The 21098-nt window shown below is 41.0% G+C and overlaps 1 protein-coding gene across 1 annotated transcript; it reads right to left on the reverse strand.

Annotated features, from left to right (window-relative positions):
- Positions 1–302: 302 nt before the first annotated feature.
- LOC311295647 (uncharacterized protein) lies at positions 303–19441 on the reverse strand (the record flags this gene model as incomplete). The annotated part of the gene is made up of 19 exons (XM_084417112.1): positions 303–480; positions 576–735; positions 830–988; positions 1512–1593; positions 7987–8315; positions 8407–8519; positions 8859–9023; positions 9264–9421; positions 9521–9625; positions 12257–12387; positions 12504–12595; positions 14276–14428; positions 14547–14650; positions 14730–14843; positions 14940–15353; positions 15430–16281; positions 16369–17256; positions 19314–19324; positions 19410–19441. 19 exons carry the CDS (start codon positions 19439–19441, stop codon positions 304–306), a joined length of 4239 nt encoding a protein of 1412 aa, XP_084273238.1. The 3' UTR covers position 303.
- Between the last annotated feature and the right edge of the window lie 1657 nt (positions 19442–21098).

The following is a 21098-nucleotide window of genomic DNA, read 5'->3' on the forward strand; positions in this document are numbered from 1 at the left end:
TTTGTAGTAGCCTATTCACAAACTGTTTGCTCAAGCATAGAGTTTTCTCTTCAGTTCACTGTGTCGCCTGCTCCCTCAACCATGCTGTAGTTCAATTTTCCATATGTATTGTATGTTATTATGTCAGTATCAGTATTTGCTTTCTACCATGAACAAATAAAAATGTCACTGAACTTTTACTGTGTAATTGTATTACACAATTACTAAAAACACAAACAAAAACTGATTTTGCACAAGTTCATTGAAATGAATTAAAGGAAGTCTCAAAATAATCATCTTTTGGTTATTACCTTTGATGGCCCATCAGGACAATTCATAATCAGTGGATTTGTAGCTTTCGTTGCTTTCTGGTTTCTTATTTTTCCATAAAAAGAAAGTCTTCCTGTGAAAGCTTATGTTTAATGCACGCAGACTGTCCAGAAATGCTGGGTTTGAGTTTAATAACGGCCTCAGAGTGAATAAAATTAATATCTGAACACCCTTTGGAAATGGAAAGAAAAACAGAAGCATTGCTGATTTCATTTATAATCCATTATAAGATTTTGTGCATTTTTGTGCAATGTGCATTAACACACCTGTGTTGTGTTTAAGAGACAGAAAACCACACTCAGAATACGTTTGAGATTTGTTTCATGGGTGATGATCAAAATGTAGCCGGTGACCCAGGACAGGCCGAGCATCAATGCCAGAGAGAAACTACTCAAAATCTTCTTCTTTAGAGGAGTTTTCCGTGAACTAAACAGCAACAGTGTTATTGACTAAATATATTCTCATAAACGCCTTTTGGTTGATAACTGATAGTGCTTTTCTGGTCCCAAAGTAAACATACCTGTTTAAGTTAGGGTTGGTCCTGCAGATGTTGTGAGAGAAGTGCACCAGTATTGCCATGCTTGAGAGCAGCATGAGCATTAATGGGAGCAAGAATCCCCAAAACATGGGTTTCCCCATACTGAACTTCTGTTTGTGATCCAGTGAAGCCAGCCAGCAACTGCATCAAAGAAGAGAGACAACTGAACGACTAAAATCCAGAGAGAACAATGTAAAAACACACAAATAAAGAAATGTTTTTTTTTTATTTATTTTTTTACATTTAACGGGTTGGTTCACCCAAACATTTAAATTCTGTCATTTACCCATCCTCATATCGTTCCAAACCCATAAGACTTTAGTTCATCTTCGAAACACAAATGATGATATTTTACTGAAGTCAGTGAGCTTTCTGTCCCTCCGTTGATATTTACGCAACTACCACTTTTACGCTTCAAAAAGTTCATAAAGAGATCATGAAACTAATCCACATGAATTGAGCAGTTCAGTCCAAATTTCCTGAAATGACTCGATCACTTTATAAGATTAACCAAACATTAGCCAAGGCATTGAAGTAGTTTTTTATAACATGCACAGCTCAAACATGCATTTTAGTCTGGGAATAGGCGTAACCCTTGTTTGTGAGTCTGGGCATAAAAGTAATAAAGTTGAGTTTTAAAAAAATGGAAATATTTGATACTTACAACTCTTCTTGTCGATAACCCAAAGGATCTTTCACACTGTAGGTGGAACCCAATGAGATACCAACAATAACAGCAGGTAGAACTAAACAGAAAAAGATTTGACATTTAATGACATTATATATTGGATATATTATTTTATATTTAGGGTTTAGTCTTATGTTTGATTTTGCAGTTAATACCCAGGATGCAGGGGTGGGTGAAATAATAAAAAACGATTTACCAATATTCATAAAAATGTTGGTTGATAACAATATACACAAGTATACACCTACCTTTCTTTCTTTCGTTTTTGGAAAAGTGATTAAAAATGCTGAAAAACGTTTTAATTAAAATACAGTCATGTACACTGCAGTAAAGCTACTTGATCAATATAACTAAATCATTTGAAATACAGTTTTATAATATCTTCTCACTGAGTCAATAGTGTGTTTTTTCCCAATTCAAGCAAGACTTCTTATTCGTATTTAGTTTAAAGGGATAGTTCACCCAAAAAGGAAAATTCTGTCATCATTTACTTATCCGTATGTTGTCCCAAACCTGTATGAGTTTCTTTCTTCTGTTGAAATAAAAAGAAGATATTTTGAAGAATGTTGGTAACCAGACAGTTGATGGTAGCCATTGTCTTCCATAGTAGGAAAAAAAAAAAATACTATGGAAGTCAATGGCTACTGTCAACTGTTTGATTACAGACATTCTTCAAAATATCTTATTTTGTGTTCAGCAGAAGAAGGAAACTCATACAGGTTTGGGACAATAAAAGGGTAAGTAAATTATGACCAAAGTTTTATTTTTGGGTGAAGTATCCCTTTAAACAAGATGAGTGATTTCTGAAGCCTCTTCAACTTTGTAATCTTCAAAAACATACTGAAAACCTTTTGGCAATTATATATAGGCCTATGTTTATACTCAACATGCTCGAAACGCATGGTTACTCTAGATAATGCTTAAAGGAGTAGTTCACTTTAAAAGGAAAATTACCCCATGATTTACTCACCCTCAAGCCACATAGGTACATTACTTTCTTCTTTCAGACGAATACATTTGGAGTTAATAAAAACCATGACACTTCCGAGCTTTATAATGGCAGTGGATTGCAACCATCTGTTTGAAGCTCAAAAAAGTGCATCCATCCATCATAAAAGTGCTCCACATGGCTCCGGGGGGTTCATAAAGGCCTTCTGAAGAAAAGCGATGACTTTGTGTAAGAAAAATATTCATATTTAACATGTTACAAATGAAAATTCTAGCCTCCAGCCAAACGCAGTCTAATTGCATCTAAAGCGCAGCTTACGACGACGTAAGTAGCATGGCGTAGTGTATATCAGCAATATGTCGCACTACTCCCATAAGTTGCGCTTTAGACTTAAGTCGAATCCGTATGTTCGTTTGGCTGGAAGCTTTTTTTGAGCTTCAAACTGATGGTTGCAATCCACTGCCATTATAAAGCTCACAAGCGTCAAGGTGTTTATTAATATAACTCTGATTGTATTCTGAAAGAAGAAAATCATATACACCTAGGATGACTTGGGGTTGAGTAAATCATGGGGTAAATTTAATTTTAAAGTGAACTACTCCTTTAATAATAACTGAGGTACTTCCCTCACCATTATCGCTTCTTCATGCTGGTAAGAAAACATCATAGTGAGAGGGTCAATTCCACAAAATCATACAGTACTTTAGATGATTAACGTTCAACAAACCTTAAAGGGATAGTTTACCCTAAAATGACAAAAAAAAAACTCTTCATTTACTCACCCTGGTGTTGTTCTAAAGCCACATGCCCTTCTTTCTTCTTCGGACCATAAGGGGAGAATTAAATATATATATATATAATAATTCTGCTTGCACTCTTCCATATAGTGGCAGTGAATAGCGACCAGCATCTAGCTTTTAAAAAATATCCAGAAGTATCACAGAATGATCCCATGCAACACTTGTCTTGTATTGCAAGGGTATATGGGATGATTCAAGATGGCGCCGGTGACTATGGCCTGCCGTCTGTCTCTGCACACTCTGTTTGTATTAACGTTATTTTTGTCAATTATTATTGCAAATGTCAACTCTCTACTGGTCTATGACCACCAAATACTCTTAGACCTTCGACCCTTGATTAAAAACTTGGTGCCATTTGAGCATGATGGCCAAAAAACCTTCTGTCCTCCGTTTCTTACGGGAATACCAGCTCACCTTCGCCGTGTGTCAGCTCCACCTTTGCGCAGAGCGCGCCGTAGACGCCAGGGAAAATGCAGTGGTTGGCTGGTGAAACTGAGGACCTGGCTGGCGTCTTCCACCATGACTTTGCCTGGAATCCGTTCGGAATTTCGTTGCCTCGCGCCATGGCGTTCTGCAGACCCGATCGTCTCCTGTTTGGTTCCAGTGGCTGGCTTGGACGTGGGGCTTCCTGCTTGCCGTGTTTAGGCTCCTCACCTCCGCTGGCGGGGGGTGAATCAGCAGAATCTCCGGCCGCTTGCTCGGACTACACTGGCTGCAAAAGCCCCGGATCCAGCTAGGTTTGCCCTGGTGAATGCTAGATCGCTAGCAAACAAAACTTTCATCTTGAAGGACTTCTTTGAGCCGCATGATCTGGATTTTCTCTGTGTAACGGAAACGTGGATTCCGGTCAGTGAATGTGAATTAGCACAAACTCAGCCAAAAATTGAGAAAAGTCAGTGATGAAATCCTTGTTGTATTTGGGTGGCCTATATACGAGTGCTTTTTGTGAACTTTTACCGTTTGACTGTTTGTACTTTAACTCCCCGAGGACGTCAGGTCGTGGAGGAGGACTGGCAACAGTCTATAAAACAAATTTTAAGTGTAAACAGCTCGCACTCGCTGTATCCTTCGCCACCTTTGAGGTGAATTTGTTTGAACTGAGCGGTGCATCTCCAGTGCTGTGCGCACTCGTATATAGGCCACCCAAATACAAGAAGGATTTCATCACTGACTTTTCTCAATTTTTGGCTGAGTTTGTGCTAATGTATGACTGCCTCCTTATTGTAGGGGACTTTAACATCCACGTGTGCTGTCCTGAAAAGCCAATGGCAAGAGCCTTTTTAAATGTCATTGAGTGTTTTAATCTTGTACAGTGTTTATCTGGCCCCACGCAGGAACGTGGGCACACTCTTGACCTGGTTTTAACTCATGGCTTAACTGTTTCTAATCTTGAAGTCTGTGATGCTTTTTTCTCTGATCATATGCCTGTTGTATTTGAAATGTCCCTCTCTTGTGTCGTAGTTAAACCGTGTGCTCCTGTGCGCCGTGGTCGGATAGTTAACCCTTCCACTGCTGCTCAGTTTTCCTCTGTTTTTAATTTAAATCGTGTCTCTCTTTGTCCTAACACAACTGTTGAAGATCTGTGCACTGGTTTTAATGCTGCTTGCCAAGCAGCATTAGACACGGTAGCCCCCGTAAAAACCAGGAGTGCGTTTCCCGAAAGCATCGTTAGCCAACTATGGTCGCAAGTTCCCTCGTTACCAATAGAGTTCAATGGACATTGCGATGAACTTGCGACCATAGTTGGCCAACGATGCTTTCGGGAAACGCACCCCAGGCTGTCCAAACCGAGACCTGATCCTTGGCTGAACGATGTCACCCGCGCTGCCAGACGCGAGTGCAGAAAGGCGGAAAGAAAGTGGGAGAGGGATAAACTCCAAGTGTCATTTCAGATACTTATAGAGAGTTGGTGTTCTTATCAAAAAATTGTAAAAGCTGAAAAGACCAAGCATGTTTCTAACATTATTTCTTCTAATGGTTACAATCCTCGAGTTCCTTTTAATACCCTTAAAACTGTTCTTAATGTCCCACAACTCCACTGCTTGGAGAACCCATCCAAAGTGTGTGAGGAGTTTCTTCACTTTTTTATCCACAAGGTGGAGAGCATTAGGGCCCTTACTGCTCCACCTTTGTATGACCCTGGCATTTCTGTAACCTGTTCTGCTGTTTTGAACCAGTTTGAGCCTGTTAGCTTGCCTTTTTTAGAAAAGATTATTGGTCAAATGAAGATCGCTGGCTCCCCCAATGATGTGATTCCCCCTCGTCTTTTTAAAGAGGTTTTTCCTACAGTGGCGCCCTGCATACTTGATATTTACTGGAGTCGTACCTATGAGTTTTAAACATGCAGTTGTTCAACCCTTGTTAAAGAAACCTGGTCTGGACCGACTTGAACTCTCTAATTATCGGCCTATCTCTAAGCTCCCTTTGCTTTCCAAAATTATGGAGAAAGTTGTTTATCTGCAGCTGAGCACATTTTTCAATGACAATTGTATAACTGAAATTTTCCAGTCTGGGTTTAAGTCAGCCCATAGCACTGAGACAGCTCTGCTGAGGGTTTTCAATGACATTCTTCTGGCTTCAGACTCTGGTGATACTGTTGCTCTGCTGCTATTGGACCTTACGGCTGCGTTCGATACAGTCGACCACCAAATTTTATTGTCTCGACTGGAGAACTGTGTGGGCATTAAGGGGTTGGCCTTAGCCTGGATTATGTCCTATTTGGAAGGCAGAAGTTTTTCAGTTCAGGTCAGTGATGCTGTGTCCTCTTCGGCTCCTCTGTCGTGCGGAGTTCCTCAAGGGTCTGTCCTTGGGCCACTACTTTTTTCAATGTACCTGCTGCCTCTTGGGTCAATCCTCAGAAGTCACAATGTTTCGTTCCATTTTTATGCTGACGACTGCCAAATATATGTGCCGCTAAGTCAATCAAAAACCCTTTTAGAGTGTCTGAATGAAGTGAAAGCATGGATGGCTATGAATTTTTTGTATTTAAATGAGAGCAAAACTGAGTTTGTGTTATTCCTAGTGACTCAGCTGCTGCGGTTCCTGTTGACCTGGGTTGTCTAACCCGAGACATTAGCCCTGTGGTTACAAACCTGGGAGTCAAGTTGGACGGTCGTTTAAAACTTGATGTCCAGATTAGTGCAGTGGTGAAGTCCAGCTTCTTCCAGCTGAGGCAACTAGCCAAAGTAAAACCGGTTTTATCTCGACATGATTTTGAAATTTTAATCCATGCTTTTATCACCACTCGTTTAGATTATTGCAATGCACTTTACACTGGTCTTAGCAAATCACTTATGGCACGATTACAACTAGTCCAAAATGCAGCTGCTCGTCTTTTAACTGGAACTCGAAAATTTGACCATATCTCACCCATCCTCCAATCCCTCCCTGTGCACTTTCGCAATGATTTTAAAATTCTTTTATTTGTTTTTAAATGTCTGCATGGCCTGGCCCCCCAGTACCTGTCTGATCTGCTCGTGCCCTACACCCCCTTTCGTTCGCTCCAGTCGGCTGACCAGGCACTGCTGGTCGTCCCCAAGACCAAACATAAATCCAGAGGTGACCGTGCATTTGCCGTGTCAGCTCCGAGACTCTGGAATGAGCTGCCTTTGCACATCAGACTGAGTCTCTTCCTGTTTTTAAATCCCGTCTTAAAACTCATTTATTTTCTTTGGCTTTTAACTCAGTTTGAGGGTTGACTATCAGTTTTGTATTACTGTTGCATTTATTTTTTTTATTTTTTTTTTTTTTTTTTTTTGCTCCTCTGTTGTATGTTATTGTTTATTTATAGACTGTGTTCAGCACTTTGGTCAACAGTGTTGTTTTTAAGGTGCTTTATAAATAAAGGTGGATTGGATTGGATTGGATTCCATGTGTACTGGGGGCATATAAATAAACAAACCAAACAAAGGTTTTATGTATTTTTTTATGAAAATCCTGACCTTGGCAGTTAGTCTTCTCTGCATGGCTGCGCAATGTGTGCATTCTATCAGTGCCGCACTCCGTCTTTCCCAGAAAAAGCACAGAAGTTGTGAGAAATCATCAAGATGAACAAAAACGCAACATGAAATGCCTAGAAAATCCCCCCAAAAAAGTATCTGTGTGCTATTTTAACCGAGTTAAATATCTCTGGGAAGTCTCAAACTCACACGTCGCCCAGTAGTGCCCAGAAGACCAACGGCTAAGGTCAGGATTTTTCTGGAAGTTTCTGGTTGTTTTTATTTTATTTTTATTTTTAAACCCTATAGTATACTCCCAGAACACTTGGAATATATGGCATGAGTCGCATGGGATCATTCTGTGATGCTTTGGCATATTTTTTAAAAAGCTTGATGCTGGTTGCTATTCACTGCCATTGTATGGACGAGCACGAGCAGGACATTTTGTTTTTAAATGAAGGCCATACGGCATTGGAACAACATCAGGGTGAGTAAATGATGAGAAATTATTCATTCAAGTTTGTGAGGAAAACTCAACAGAAAGCAAAGCTTTCTTGACATTTAAAAAAAAAGGATTTATTTTGCCATGGCGCGATTCAGCAGCAGAAAAGTGGCACAGGTAACAGTGGCATAACCGCACTAAAATATTTGAATATTTATACCATATGATGCATTTACGCATATATCATTTTAACCCATGCAGAAAACCAAGACGTTAGTCACAAACTACACAATACATTAGTGTTTTGTTCAATGTCCCCTACCCCATCCAATAGCCAGGGAAACCTTTGGAAACCATGGAGGTGTTCCAGACACGTTTTTGAAGAGGAGGAACACATTCATGCCGTACAGAGTGTTCCAAGTGAACGTGGCCAACAGGAAGTACTGAAGCAGAGCTGTAAATGCTGTACAGGGACCCTCATCTGGGTACTTGTGATGGTCTGACTCAGGAATTATGTTCTGATCAGACAACTTTGCCACACTCAGATGTTGGACAGGGTTGTTTATGCCGAAGATGAAGAGAAGGTAGAAAACCGTCATACTCATGCAGATGTTCACCATTAGCAGAGTAGGATTGCCTCCTCTTGACTTCCTGTGGCAAAGTGCATGAATATAAGTTATAAAAAGTTTCACCACTCCAATAGCTGTGGCTATGCTTAACAGTGTAAATTATAAGCCTTTACCTGGTTATGATTTGGTACCCAGCTGTGACAGACAGACCCAGTACAGACAGAGCGCAGCCGGTGATGCTGATCCAATGCAAGGCTTCAGAATACTGATAGTTGATATCAAATGTCTGCAGAAAATTACACTCAAATTCTAGTTGCAATGGACTTTAATTCACAGCATCATAGACTTTACACTCTTAAAAATAAAGGTTCTTTATTGGCAACTTTGGCTCATTTGCATTGCACAAAAGGTTTATAGTGGAGAACGGTTCTTCTGATTATTAAAAATGTTCTTTACACTAAGAAAAAAATGGTTCTTTTAAGAATTGTTCAGTTAAGGTTATTTGGTGAAGCAAATATGTATCTTCTATGGCATTGCTCTGAAAACCACCTTTATTTTTTTAGAGTGTACTGACCCATTTAAGTCAAATATCAATGATATTTACATCCTTTTACAAATATCTTACCATCAGAATGGCAAAGTTTGCATTTTCAAATTTTTTCGGTTGACAGCTGCATACTACATGACCTGAGGGGTTCATTGTTTTGGTGCAGCCTTCTGGGCTCCAGTCATTTTTAGTGGAACTCCAAAACACACATGCAAAGTCGTTGAGGGATAGTGTGGAATCGACCTGAAAGTTCAACAATGTATTAATTCATGAACACTATACCTGTGCCGACCTCCGTCAATGTCATACTAAGGAGAAAAAAATGGTTTAGAACTATATACTGAAAGGTTCTTTCGGGGAACCAAAACTCCCTTTTGGAACCTTTATTTTTAAGAGTGAAAGGCCTGAGAAAAAGTGTTTTTTCTCATTTCATTATTAATAAGTGTGCCCAGAAGGAAGTGTGATGTTGGACTAGCTGCTCACCGATGGTGTGACTGCAAACTCAATGTGGTCAAATCCAAGATTTTCTTGAAGGTTAGCAGATATTACTCTTCTCTTGGTATCCAGAGAAGATTGAAAGCTTTTTGTCTGAAAGAACTGATCGCTATCATAGAGGACAAACCCAACATCTTTATCAAAATCTACAGAAAGAGTGACAAAGTTATTATAGTTAAAATATCACTTTCAACAGATAATTTCATGTGGAATAATCACAAAATACAACAAGGGGGAAAGTAAACCTTCACTGAACGTGACTTTCATTTGAAGGTCAATGTTATCTTTGGAAATCTCAGCCTGTGTCGTATCCAGTTTTATTCTGTCAGGTAAAAAGGTATCACTTTGCCCTGAAGAAATGAAGATAAACATGACTGTTAGGAGCACTCTAACATTTTTTATGCTCACACAGCGTTTTTATTTCCGCGCTTGTTTGGATGGCCCATTTTTATTGGCCGAGCAGGTAATTGTCACAGAGTGCAGTGGCAAAAGTTTAACTATTTTTAATGTTGACGCTACGCTTTGGTCGACGCAGCAACAAAACGTCCTCGCGCAGCAAAAGCCATTGAAATAAATGGGTTTCATAATGCAGCGCATTCCACGTCCTGTCTGAAAGGGCCATTAGTGACGGAGTACTTGGTGTGATAATGTAATGTTAGTAATGCATGTCCGTTATGGCACGTTCGTTTGTGGAATATGCAGTGAACATTACCAAAGTTACAGCACAGTAACTGTAACATTAACTACTCGCAACTTAAAACCTGCAAAATGTGATAAAAACACTAAATAATAATTTTAACTATGTATTGGTATGTAATTTACGTTGGTGTAAGGTTCTGGGAAAAAAATTAAAAATGGACCTTGAAAGTGCTTGAAAAGTGCTTGAATTTGACCTTGGAAAAGTGGTACGAACCCTGATGATGAAATGGCGTTCATGGATAGGTCATAAACTCACTACGAGAGCATGCCCATGGGAACATTGCGGTCGCAACTCTCGTACTTCAAAAGGCATAAAGTCTCCTCAGATGCTTTCTCTCCTGGTTATTCTACCTCTAGGTACGAGGCTTTGGCGGCAGGTGCTCAGGACGATCTGGAGTTTACAATGGGAGAGCTTCTGCCGGGATAATCCGGGCCCCCTGTTCCTCAGCACACTCTTGTCCCCCGGTCGAGTTTCTGGATGAGTTAGGCTGCTCGTCCACGGGTGAGCTTAATTTCTTAATCTGGGCTCATGAGGAAGATGAGTTATCAATCACAGCACCGGAGGGAAGGCTTATGCCTTCTGAGTTGAATGACTCGACTGAACTTCCATCTTCGGGTGTCATAGTTCAGTCTGTGGCTGACATCGAGTTGGCAGCCATGACTTCCTGGGCCTCCGCAAGCATCAGACTTGGAGTGAGCCTCACTCCCATGGGAGGGGGTGGGACATTTACATGGTCAGAAAAATAGCAATTTTCTCTTTCCCTGGGTCACACACACACACACACGGTGTTCATGGCCCTTGTTTTTTTTTTTTGTGATGGCCAGACATCGAATACTCGCACCAGAATCTTGGTGGATACGAACAGAACACTTGGCCTCCCCGCAATTTGTCGCAAGAGAGAAAGGTAAGTGTGAGAGAATCAATGAGGCGCAGCCCACTCGACAGCGGATTCTGTGAGCAAAGTAGGTGTTTTTACACACCATTCACCACGAGTGCCAAGGGATGCAAAACCTCCCAACGTGGCAACCACTGCTCCCCCTCGCAACCCGCCTCACATGAAATGCGGTTCCATTGGTATCGCTAGTACAGAGTCTGGACGCATTGGCTAGCGCTTTCCAGCCCGTCATGCTGGCTCATCAGAACAGTCCGGTTCGGCTGTTCTTTTCTTCTACCTCTGTACGAGGTGAGAACGCTGCTGTCATTCGGGTGGAGATCGCTGTCCTCTTAGCGAAGGACATGATAGAGTTTGTCCCACCAGCCGAGAAGAAGGGTTTTACAGTCCTTAATTCATCAAACCCAAGAAAGGTTTTTTTTCTTCTTTTCTTCTCAATCTTAGATCTGCAAGTTCTGAATCGGGCCCTGTACAAGCTCCCATTGATGATGCTCGCACAAAAACACATGCTCTCATGTTTCAGACTCCAAGATTGGTTCGTGCCGATAGACCTGAAGGACGTGTACTTGTCTCAATGTCTCTATCCTTGCGTGGCACAGACCATTTCTACAGTTCGCCTTAGAGGGAGGGGCATACCAGTACAAAGTCTTCCCTTTCGGGTTGTCCCTGTCTCCTCGCGTCTTCACGAAAGTCGCAGAGGCTGCCCCTGTACCGTTAAGGTAAGTGGGTATTCGCAAACTCAACTCCCTCCATGGTATCTAATCCTAGCCCACTCATGAGGGTTGTTGTTTGCGCACAGGGACTTGATCCTCAAGCACCTACCCAACTAGGACTTCGGGTCAACTGGGAAAAGAGCAAGCTCTCCCCGTTGCAGAGCATCTCTTTTCTCTGTGTGAAGTTGGACTCAATCCCCATGACAGGATGTCTTTCACAAAACCTGTTCAAGCTCAAAACAGCGGTACCACTGAAATATTTTCAGAGGCTCCTGGGTCAAATGGCATCCTTGGCAGCAGTCATAAGAGACTTCTTATGAAAACATAAACATTTCTAAAATATTCAACATGTTTGACCAGCAGTGTACATCAATAAAAACACTGCATCATGACTCTTCCTCTTTTGCTGCATTCATACCAGGTCAAGTCGACAACATGTGACGTTCTACTCAGAGCTGTTCATGTCCTTAGATTTGTAATTATGCATCTCTATGGTAACACTATTAATAGCAAAATTAATATGCAGTGGCCTGGTGGTGGACCCTTGTAGAACTGCAGTTGCGAGTTCTACAAGGTCATGAACACTTTTTACAAGTCGGAATCTTGTCATTTTGACATGCCGTGAATGCACCTTTTTTCTTGAGAATTCTGTTGTATATTAAAGCTTCAAACTTGCCTTTAAAAGAGGTTAATTGCACTTGTCGGATTGGAGTTTGCCCCATCAGTGACAGCACTGCCATGTTCGGTTGCACCAGCAATGGATTTGACTTCTCACGCAGAGAGAGTTTCTGTAGAGTCTGTGTTAGTCTAAACAAACACAATTAAAAAGTCAGACAGCAGGTCAAAAAGAAAGTGCTTATGAATTTGGTTGAGATGGTTCTGTATGTCAGTGTCAGTGCAGTGAGTGTGAATTGTTTTGTTACTCATTTATTGCAGTTTGGTTGACGGAAAAGTACATCCCATGACCTGCGCTCAGGAGCTGACTGACTGTGGCGACTGCTGACACTGCAATATCCTGCACAATGAAGAAAAAGAGTTTCTCAAAACAACTTTGGTTTGTATAAGCACTGATGAGCCAAAACATTATGACCGGTCACGGGAGAAGCAAATATCGTTGATCATCTCCTATAAAGACTACATATTAAGGTCTGGGTAAATTAGATGGTAAGCAAACAATAACAATTCTTGTAATCAACATGTTGGATGCATGAGAAATGGGCAGGAATAAAGATCTGATCGAATTTGATTAGGTCCAAATTGTTATGGCAAGGCAACTGGGTCCAAGTATCTCTGAAATGGCAAAGTTTGTGGGTTTCTCACAGTCGGCAGGTGTGAAAATTTACCAACAGTGAGATGTGATAAACCACAAACCGGCAACAGGGTGTTGGGCACTCAAGGCTGGCTACAAAACACTGTACATCACATTCGCTGCGTAGCTCAGACCAGAGTGTCTATGTCAGAGTGTCAGAGTGCCCTGTCCACCATCGAAAGAGTCTACAATGGGCACTTGAGCCTCGAAACTGGATCTTGGAGCAGTGGAAGAAGGTCAGCTGGTCAAATGAGTCCCTTTTTTTTTTTTTTTTACATAATAAAATGATAATGTAAAAAATTACAGGTAATGACACGAGGATGCACGGTGAGATAACGACAAGCCGGTGGAGGGAGTGTGATTCTCTGGAGAATGTTCTGCTGGGAAACCCTCGGTTTGGCCATTCATATTTAATACGTACCACCTTCCGAAACACTGTTGCAGACCAGATCATGACAGTGGAGTTCCCTGGTGGAAGTGGCCTCTTTCAGCAGAATAATACACTCTGCCACACTGCACACATTGTTCAGGAATGGTTTGAGGAACATGATGAAGAGTTCAAGGTGTTACCCTGGCCTCCAAAATCCTCAGATCTCAATCCAATTGAGCATGTGTGGGATGTGCTGGACCAACAATTTCGATCCACGGCAGCTCCATCTCACAACCTACAGGACTCGAATGACCTGCTGCTAATGTCTTGGTGCCAGATACCAAAGGACACCTTCAGGGGTCTTGTAGAGTCCATGCCTCGGTGGGTCGGCACTGTTTTGGCAGCACGCGGAGGGACCAATGGCAGATTAGGCATGTGGTCATAATGTTTTTGCTCATCTGTGTACAGTAGTATTATAAACATGTTGCAGACATACTTTTGGTTCTATGAGGGAGATGGGTGTGATTTATCTCAATATGAGTGCTGAGTAGAAAAATCTTAGCAAAGGAGTGAAAAAAAAACAAAGTGCTAATAATGATATTAATAAAACATTATAAACATTTATATATGAATAAGAAGTAACAAGAAATGTTTATTGAGCATAAAATCAGCATATCAGAATGATTTCTGAAGGATCATGTGACACTGAAGACTAGAGTAATGATGCTGAAAATTCAGCTTTGATCACAGGAATAAATAATCAGTTCTTTTAATTTCTAATAATATTTTGCAATATTTTACATGAAATAAATGCAGCCTTGGTGAGCTTAACAGACTTCTTACAAAAACATAAAAAAGGGTACTGTTTCCAAACTTCCAAACAGGTACTGAACACACACACACACACACACACACACACACACACACACACACAGTTTAAATGGAGAAAATCTGTAAATGTCTCTCATGACAGGAGACTTTAAATTTTAAAAATCTGTTTGAGGCTTAATAAGTACCGTGCTTTGTGCAGTTTCATCACCGGAGAGCAGGATGTTGGTTATTTTTACAGCATTTGTGATGTTGTGGGCTGTTAGCCGTTCCGGTATGGATGTGAGGATCTGGGTACTGGAGGCTAATTTGAGGACATTGGCTTGAGTAGCTCCAGAAAGCTTCATTAAAAAAATAAAAATAAAATTATGCAATCATGCAACCTTTTCTGGTTTCATCTGAGTAAAATTCATGTTTTATATGACTATACATTACAATCATTAGACATTGATTACTTACATCATTATTAATGGTGTCCAGGGTCAAACCACACTCTAGAGTGTTTGGAGGATCAAATAAGTGAGTAGATATATTACAGAGGGCCGAAGCTTTGGGGATTCCAGCTGAAAAACATTCATGTTAAATGAAGAGATATTTAAAGTAGAGAGTATATTGTAAATACAGAAAGGTAGACTGAAATACCATTTAGTGTATGTGATGGACATCGCTCAACTGAGGAAGCAAACTGGCCTAAGACTGTTTTTGGAAAGGTGAATTCACTGGTTTGTGTGGGGTTTTGTTGAGGGCAGATATTTGCTGTAAAAAAAAAAAAAGAGAAGACTCTCAGTAACCTTGAGAACTTAAGCAAATTATTCAGTCTACATATCATGTAATATTTTAAATGGGTTTTACAGATGTTGCAGGTAGTTCCAGTCCAATCGTCTGGGCAGAGGCAGATCCCGTTTAGTAAGGTACCCTTGTTTTCACACACCAGATTGGGTTTGGTCATTGTTGTGTTCAGGGGTGCTGTAGTGGTGGATCTCTGGGTTGTTGTCTGGAGTGTAGAGGTGTCGAATGTTGAGGTGGTGGTGCTCAGGGGTGCTGTAGTGGTGGATCTCTGGGTTGTTGTCTGGAGTGTAGAGGTGTCGAATGTTGAGGTACTGGTTTTCAGGGGGGCTGTAGTGGTGGATCTCTGGGTTGCTGTCTGGAGTGTAGAGGTGTCGAATGTTGAGGTGCTGGTGCTCAGGGGTGCTGTAGTGGTGGATCTCTGGGTTGTTGTCTGGAGTGTAAAGGGGCCGAATGTTGAGGTGCTGGTACTTAGGGGTGCTGTAGTGGTGGATCTCTGGGTTGTTGTCTGGAGTGTAAAGGGGCCGAATGTTGAGGTGCTGGTGCTCAGGGGTGCTGTAGTGGTGGATCTCTGGGTTGTTGTCTTGAGTGTAGAGGTGTCGAATGTTGAGGTGCTGGTGCTCAAGGGTGCTGTAGTGGTGGATCTCTGGGTTGTTGTCTGGAGTGTAGAGGTGTCGAATGTTGAGGTGCTGGTACTTAGGGGTGCTGTAGTGGTGGATCTCTGGGTTGTTGTCTGGAGTGTAAAGGGGCCGAATGTTGAGGTGCTGGTGCTCAGGGGTGCTGTAGTGGTGGATCTCTGGGTTGTTGTCTTGAGTGTAGAGGTGTCGAATGTTGAGGTGCTGGTGCTCAGGGGTGCTGTAGTGGTGGATCTCTGGGTTGTTGTCTGGAGTGTAAAGGGGCCGAATGTTGAGGTGCTGGTGCTCAAGGGTGCTGTAGTGGTGGATCTCTGGGTTGTTGTCTGGAGTGTAGAGGTGTCGAATGTTGAGGTGCTGGTACTTAGGGGTGCTGTAGTGGTGGATCTCTGGGTTGTTGTCTGGAGTGTAAAGGGGCCGAATGTTGAGGTGCTGGTGCTCAGGGGTGCTGTAGTGGTGGATCTCTGGGTTGTTGTCTTGAGTGTAGAGGTGTCGAATGTTGAGGTGCTGGTGCTCAGGGGTGCTGTAGTGGTGGATCTCTGGGTTGTTGTCTGGAGTGTAGAGGTGTCGAATGTTGAGGTGCTGGTGCTCAGGGGTGCTGTAGTGGTGGATCTCTGGGTTGTTGTCTGGAGTGTAAAGGGGCTGAATGTTGAGGTGCTGGTGCTCAAGGGTGCTGTAGTGGTGGATCTCTGGGTTGTTGTCTGGAGTGTAAAGGGGCTGAATGTTGAGGTGCTGGTGCTCAGGGGTGCTGTAGTGGTGGATCTCTGGGTTGTTGTCTGGAGTGTAAAGGGGCTGAATGTTGAGGTGCTGGTGCTCAGGGGTGTAAAGGGGCTAAATGTTGAGGTGCTGGTGCTCAGGGGTGCTGTAGTGGTGGATCTCTGGGTTGTTGTCTGGAGTGTAAAGGGGCCGAATGTTGAGGTGCTGGTGCTCAGGGGTGCTGTAGTGGTGGATCTCTGGGTTGTTGTCTGGAGTGTAAAGGGGCTGAATGTTGAGGTGCTGGTGCTCAGGGGTGTAAAGGGGCTGAATGTTGAGGTGCTGGTGCTCAGGGGTGCTGTAGTGGTGGATCTCTGGGTTGTTGTCTGGAGTGTAAAGGGGCCGAATGTTGAGGTGCTGGTGCTCAGGGGTGCTGTATTGGTGGATCTCTGGGTTGTTGTCTGGAGTGTGGAGGTGTCGAATGTTGAGGTACTGGTTTTCAGGGGTGCTGTAGTGGTGGATCTCTGGGTTGTTGTCTGGAGTGTAGAGGTGTCGAATGTTGAGGTGCTGGTGCTCAGGGGTGCTGTAGTGGTGGATCTCTGGGTTGTTGTCTGGAGTGTAGAGGTGTCGAATGTTGAGGTGCTGGTACTCAGGGGTGCTGTAGTGGTGGATCTCTGGGTTGTTGTCTGGAGTGTAAAGGGGCCGAACGTTGAGGTGCTGGTGCTCAGGGGTGCTGTAGTGGTGGATCTCTGGGTTGTTGTCTGGAGTGTTAAGGTGTCGAATGTTGAGGTGCTGGTGCTCAGGGGTGCTGTAGTGGTGGATCTCTGGGTTGTTGTCTGGAGTGTAAAGTGGCCAAATGCTGAGGTGCTGGTGCTCAGGGGAGCTGTAGTGGTGGATCTCTGGGTTGTTGTCTGGAGTGTAGAGGTGTCGAATGTTGAGGTGCTGGTGTTCAGGGGTGCTGTAGTGGTGGATATCTGGGTTGTTGTCTGGAGTGTAGAGGTGCCGAATGTTGAGGTGCTGGTGTTTATAGAGTCGGTCGAATTGTTTTGACACCAAGTCTGTTCAAAAACAGCTGTTTACAGAGACAAACATTAGACAAAAGGTATCTGTCAGGTTGCAGGTTTTATCTTTCTCTTCTCCTTCAATTGTTTTTAGTTTTTCACGTGTCGGCCGCACGTAGTTGATCGGGCTTCGTAATAAATGCGGACGTGCAAGCGCAAACAGCTGTTTCTCATTTTTTTCTTATGTGTTCCTATTTCTACCCCTCAGCTTTCTCTTTCATTGCCAGTGTGTTTTGTCTATTTGACTACACGTTTGTCTCATTTTTGTTTTTTGTTCTTTTGTTCTTTTTTCTATGCCAGTGATTCTCGCTACCTCTGGCTTGTGACTTGCTCCAATGGATTATTCCTGTCTGCGTTTTAACATGTGTCAAGTGATCGTCTGCCTGGGTCTGAACCTCTGCCTGTTCTTAAGGGCTGTATAAACTTGCTGTCAGTTCGGATTTGGATTTTCCCCTGTTCCTGCTGAGTCTTACCTGAGGGACGTGCTCATCTTTTTGCCTCCTGACCTCTTCATCTGTTATCTAGCCAACCGTATGGACTTTGATCTTTTGCTGGGACATCGATTGACTGTTATAACTCAATAAATTTTGAGTCACATTTGAGTCCTTTTCCTTGAGATCCCTGACAGTATCAACCTGTGACCACTTGCCTTTACAGAGCCAAAGTCCCTGTATAAATCTAGTCCAGCTTGCCAACTTATTCCAAGAACCAGCCATTAAGACAAAAAACTGTTTAACTAACCTGAAAAGCAACCAATCTCAGTTTGTTTTGATTTCTAAGTGCCATTTAGGCACTTTAGGCAGGTTGAAAAACATCATTTAAATAACATCAAATATTAGCAGAACTGTGTAGTTTAAAAAAAAACTTTAGTTAAAACATAAAAATTAAGTCAAAAACTACTTGATATGACATGGATAAATTGAACTATAGCCATAAAAGTAATTTATATGGGTCAGATCAGAAATAGCTCAAGATAACAACTGTGAATATTCACTTTTTGCACCGTATACACAAACACATCACACAAACCCCCTTAATGTGATTTGTGGCGATATGTATCGTGCCTTCGTCAAATTAGTAGGCTACTTCTATCTCACAAGTATTTGGAAAATTAGGATGTGACATGCACAGAACTGTGATGTGCAAAACACCTATGTGGAAAATAACCCAGGAAACAAACACACAATCAGGAATGCAAGTTGTGCAAAAAGGGTAAAGAAAAAAACAAAAGATGAGAAGTAATGTCTTGCTGCACAATCAGATAAAGCATCACAATGAAATAATAATGCATTAATGTCTAAAATATACCCATTATTAATTAATTATAATAACAATAGTGGAGAAATATTGTTTTATTATTTCTATTAATTGTTAATAATAATAATAATAATAATAACATAGTATGGTCAATTCAATCTATGTATTACAATGTGTATATATACACATATAGAAATGTATTTTTTATTTATTTATCATTATTATGATAAATAAACTATTAACTATATATAATTAACATGTATTACAATTCTAACAATTTCAAAAGTGAATCTTACCTGTGGTTAAGATTAAGAGCAGAAAGTGGTCCATTACACACGACAAATATAAAACTAACTACTAATATGAACTCTTGTTACTGTCTGGTTTATAAAGGGCTGGATCTTTGCTGGAGTGGGAAGTCCTTCAGTCATGGAAATAATCATCCATTTCCAATTAAACTTACATTACAGACAAAGCTAAACGAGGCAGGAAAACAGCGCTAAACAATGACAGTATATTACATATTATTCTGTGTTATTCACACAGGCACAGCATATATTTCTTACCAATCTTTTTCAGGGTATCTCCAAAACATGCATGCAAAATTATGGAGGGATATTTTGTCTTGAGACTGAAAGCTCAATAATACATTAATTCATCCTATATACCCATTGTCAACATGTTTAATGCTGAAACTCATGAATGATGTAGAGGAATTTAAAAATGAAATAAAAAATTTATACTTTCTACAAGTATGAATGAATTTTTAAGGTAATGATTAGCTTCCCTAACCTTACCTGTGTCCCACCTCAATAACAGCAAGAAAAAACATGAACACAATAAGGAAATTGTACCAAAAAAATGTTTAAGCTAATGATTATAGCTAACCTTACCTGTATCCTACCTCAATAACAAGATAAAACATGAACACAATGAGGAAATTGTACCAAACATTTTCTTATGTAAGTAGTTAAAGACATGTAATAAAAGTGGGCCCATATTTGTGAAAAAAAAAAAACGAAAAAAAGATGAGAGCAGTAAAAAATCAAAATAAATTTTCAAATAAACTTTTTTTAATAAACAGTAAGAAAATTGAAATCCATAATTTGTCCTAAAACAAGTCTGATATAAATCAAAGACTACAGTAAAGTTTTTGAAAAGACTGTTTGCATATTATATATATTATAATATCTAAAGTTTACTATACAATGTAAACAATTATGTGATCAATAGGTAATGACAACATATTATGCTTTTACATTGCTTAACTCATCAAAATAAGTTATGCAATTTTCAACTTCAACTTTTTTCAACAAGTCATACAAATTAATTTAATGTCATTTAGGTTGAAATGATTTACATTTTTAAGTACAATCAACTTACAGTATGAGAGTATATGAGATAACTGAATAATGTATTAAATAATATTAAACTGAAGTAAAATAAATGTCAGCAGACAAAGGGAATCTTCTACAATCTTGCTTTTTGTGTCCATTTTCCATGTTTTAAAGCTCTCCCCATGATTCAGTCTTAGAATCCAGATTATATCGAGCTCTCGACTTTAGAAAAGAGAAATAAAAAGAAAATCTGAACACCCTTTGAAAGACAGAAAATGAGGTTGTCAGTCACCAAACAATGCAAGACAGCTTGAATAAATCCAATTAAAATGTACTGTCCTCAGTATTAATAATGTGTCAAAAATATTATTAACAGTGTAATAGCACACCTGTGTTGTATTGCAGAGACAGAAGACCACACGCGAATGATGTAGACTAGAGTGTTTTGTCATGGGTGATGAGCACAAAGTAACCAATGACCCAGGACAAACCGAGCACCACAGCCAGAGAGAAACTACTCAAAATCTTCTTCTTTAAAGGAGTGGTTCGTGAGCTAAAGAACCAAAAAATAATATAGACAATATTAACTTTTATTGAACTGCACATATTATGTTGCCATTAAACATCAAAGCTCTGAGAATTAGACAGCTAGTGGCGGATACAGAACGTCCTTAATGAGTGGGCCTGGTGAATATACGGAGGGGCCTCGTTTTTTTAAGCTTATACACACGACCAGTGGCGTAACTTTGCGCGAGCCACACGAGAAAACACTGTATCCGCGCCACTGATGGCAGCGGCAACGAGCACTTTGATCACTTGATTTAAAAAAAAATACATTTCAGCGCTATAGATCGTCTCTTATTTAAAAAACGAACGAAATGAATGCTCTGCCAGTTAACTGGAGATGTTTTATTTATTTGTAGAATTGGTACATTCGTGCCGCGAGATGTTTTAAAAAGTGGTGGGACATATCGACCCTGGCAAATTACGCCTGTCGGCTACACGCCTGATAAATATGTCAACTATAGAAGCAGATCGGTGCTTCGGTAGTGAATTTAAATAGGCCTATGCCTTGTACTCATGTCAGTCAGCCCCCGGCTGCTTTAAACCTCATCTGTCTGTTACGCGACTCGCATGTAGACTATCACAACGTTAAGTCAATGTGCGCACGGAGAGCGGTGTTGCATGATAGTATCACTGGACTGACACGTGATATGCCGACATAATATTTTTTCTTTTGTAGCT

Source organism: Rutilus rutilus (assembly GCF_951802725.1).
Source record: "Rutilus rutilus genome assembly, chromosome: 8".
Taxonomy (NCBI): Eukaryota; Metazoa; Chordata; class Actinopteri; order Cypriniformes; family Leuciscidae; genus Rutilus; species Rutilus rutilus.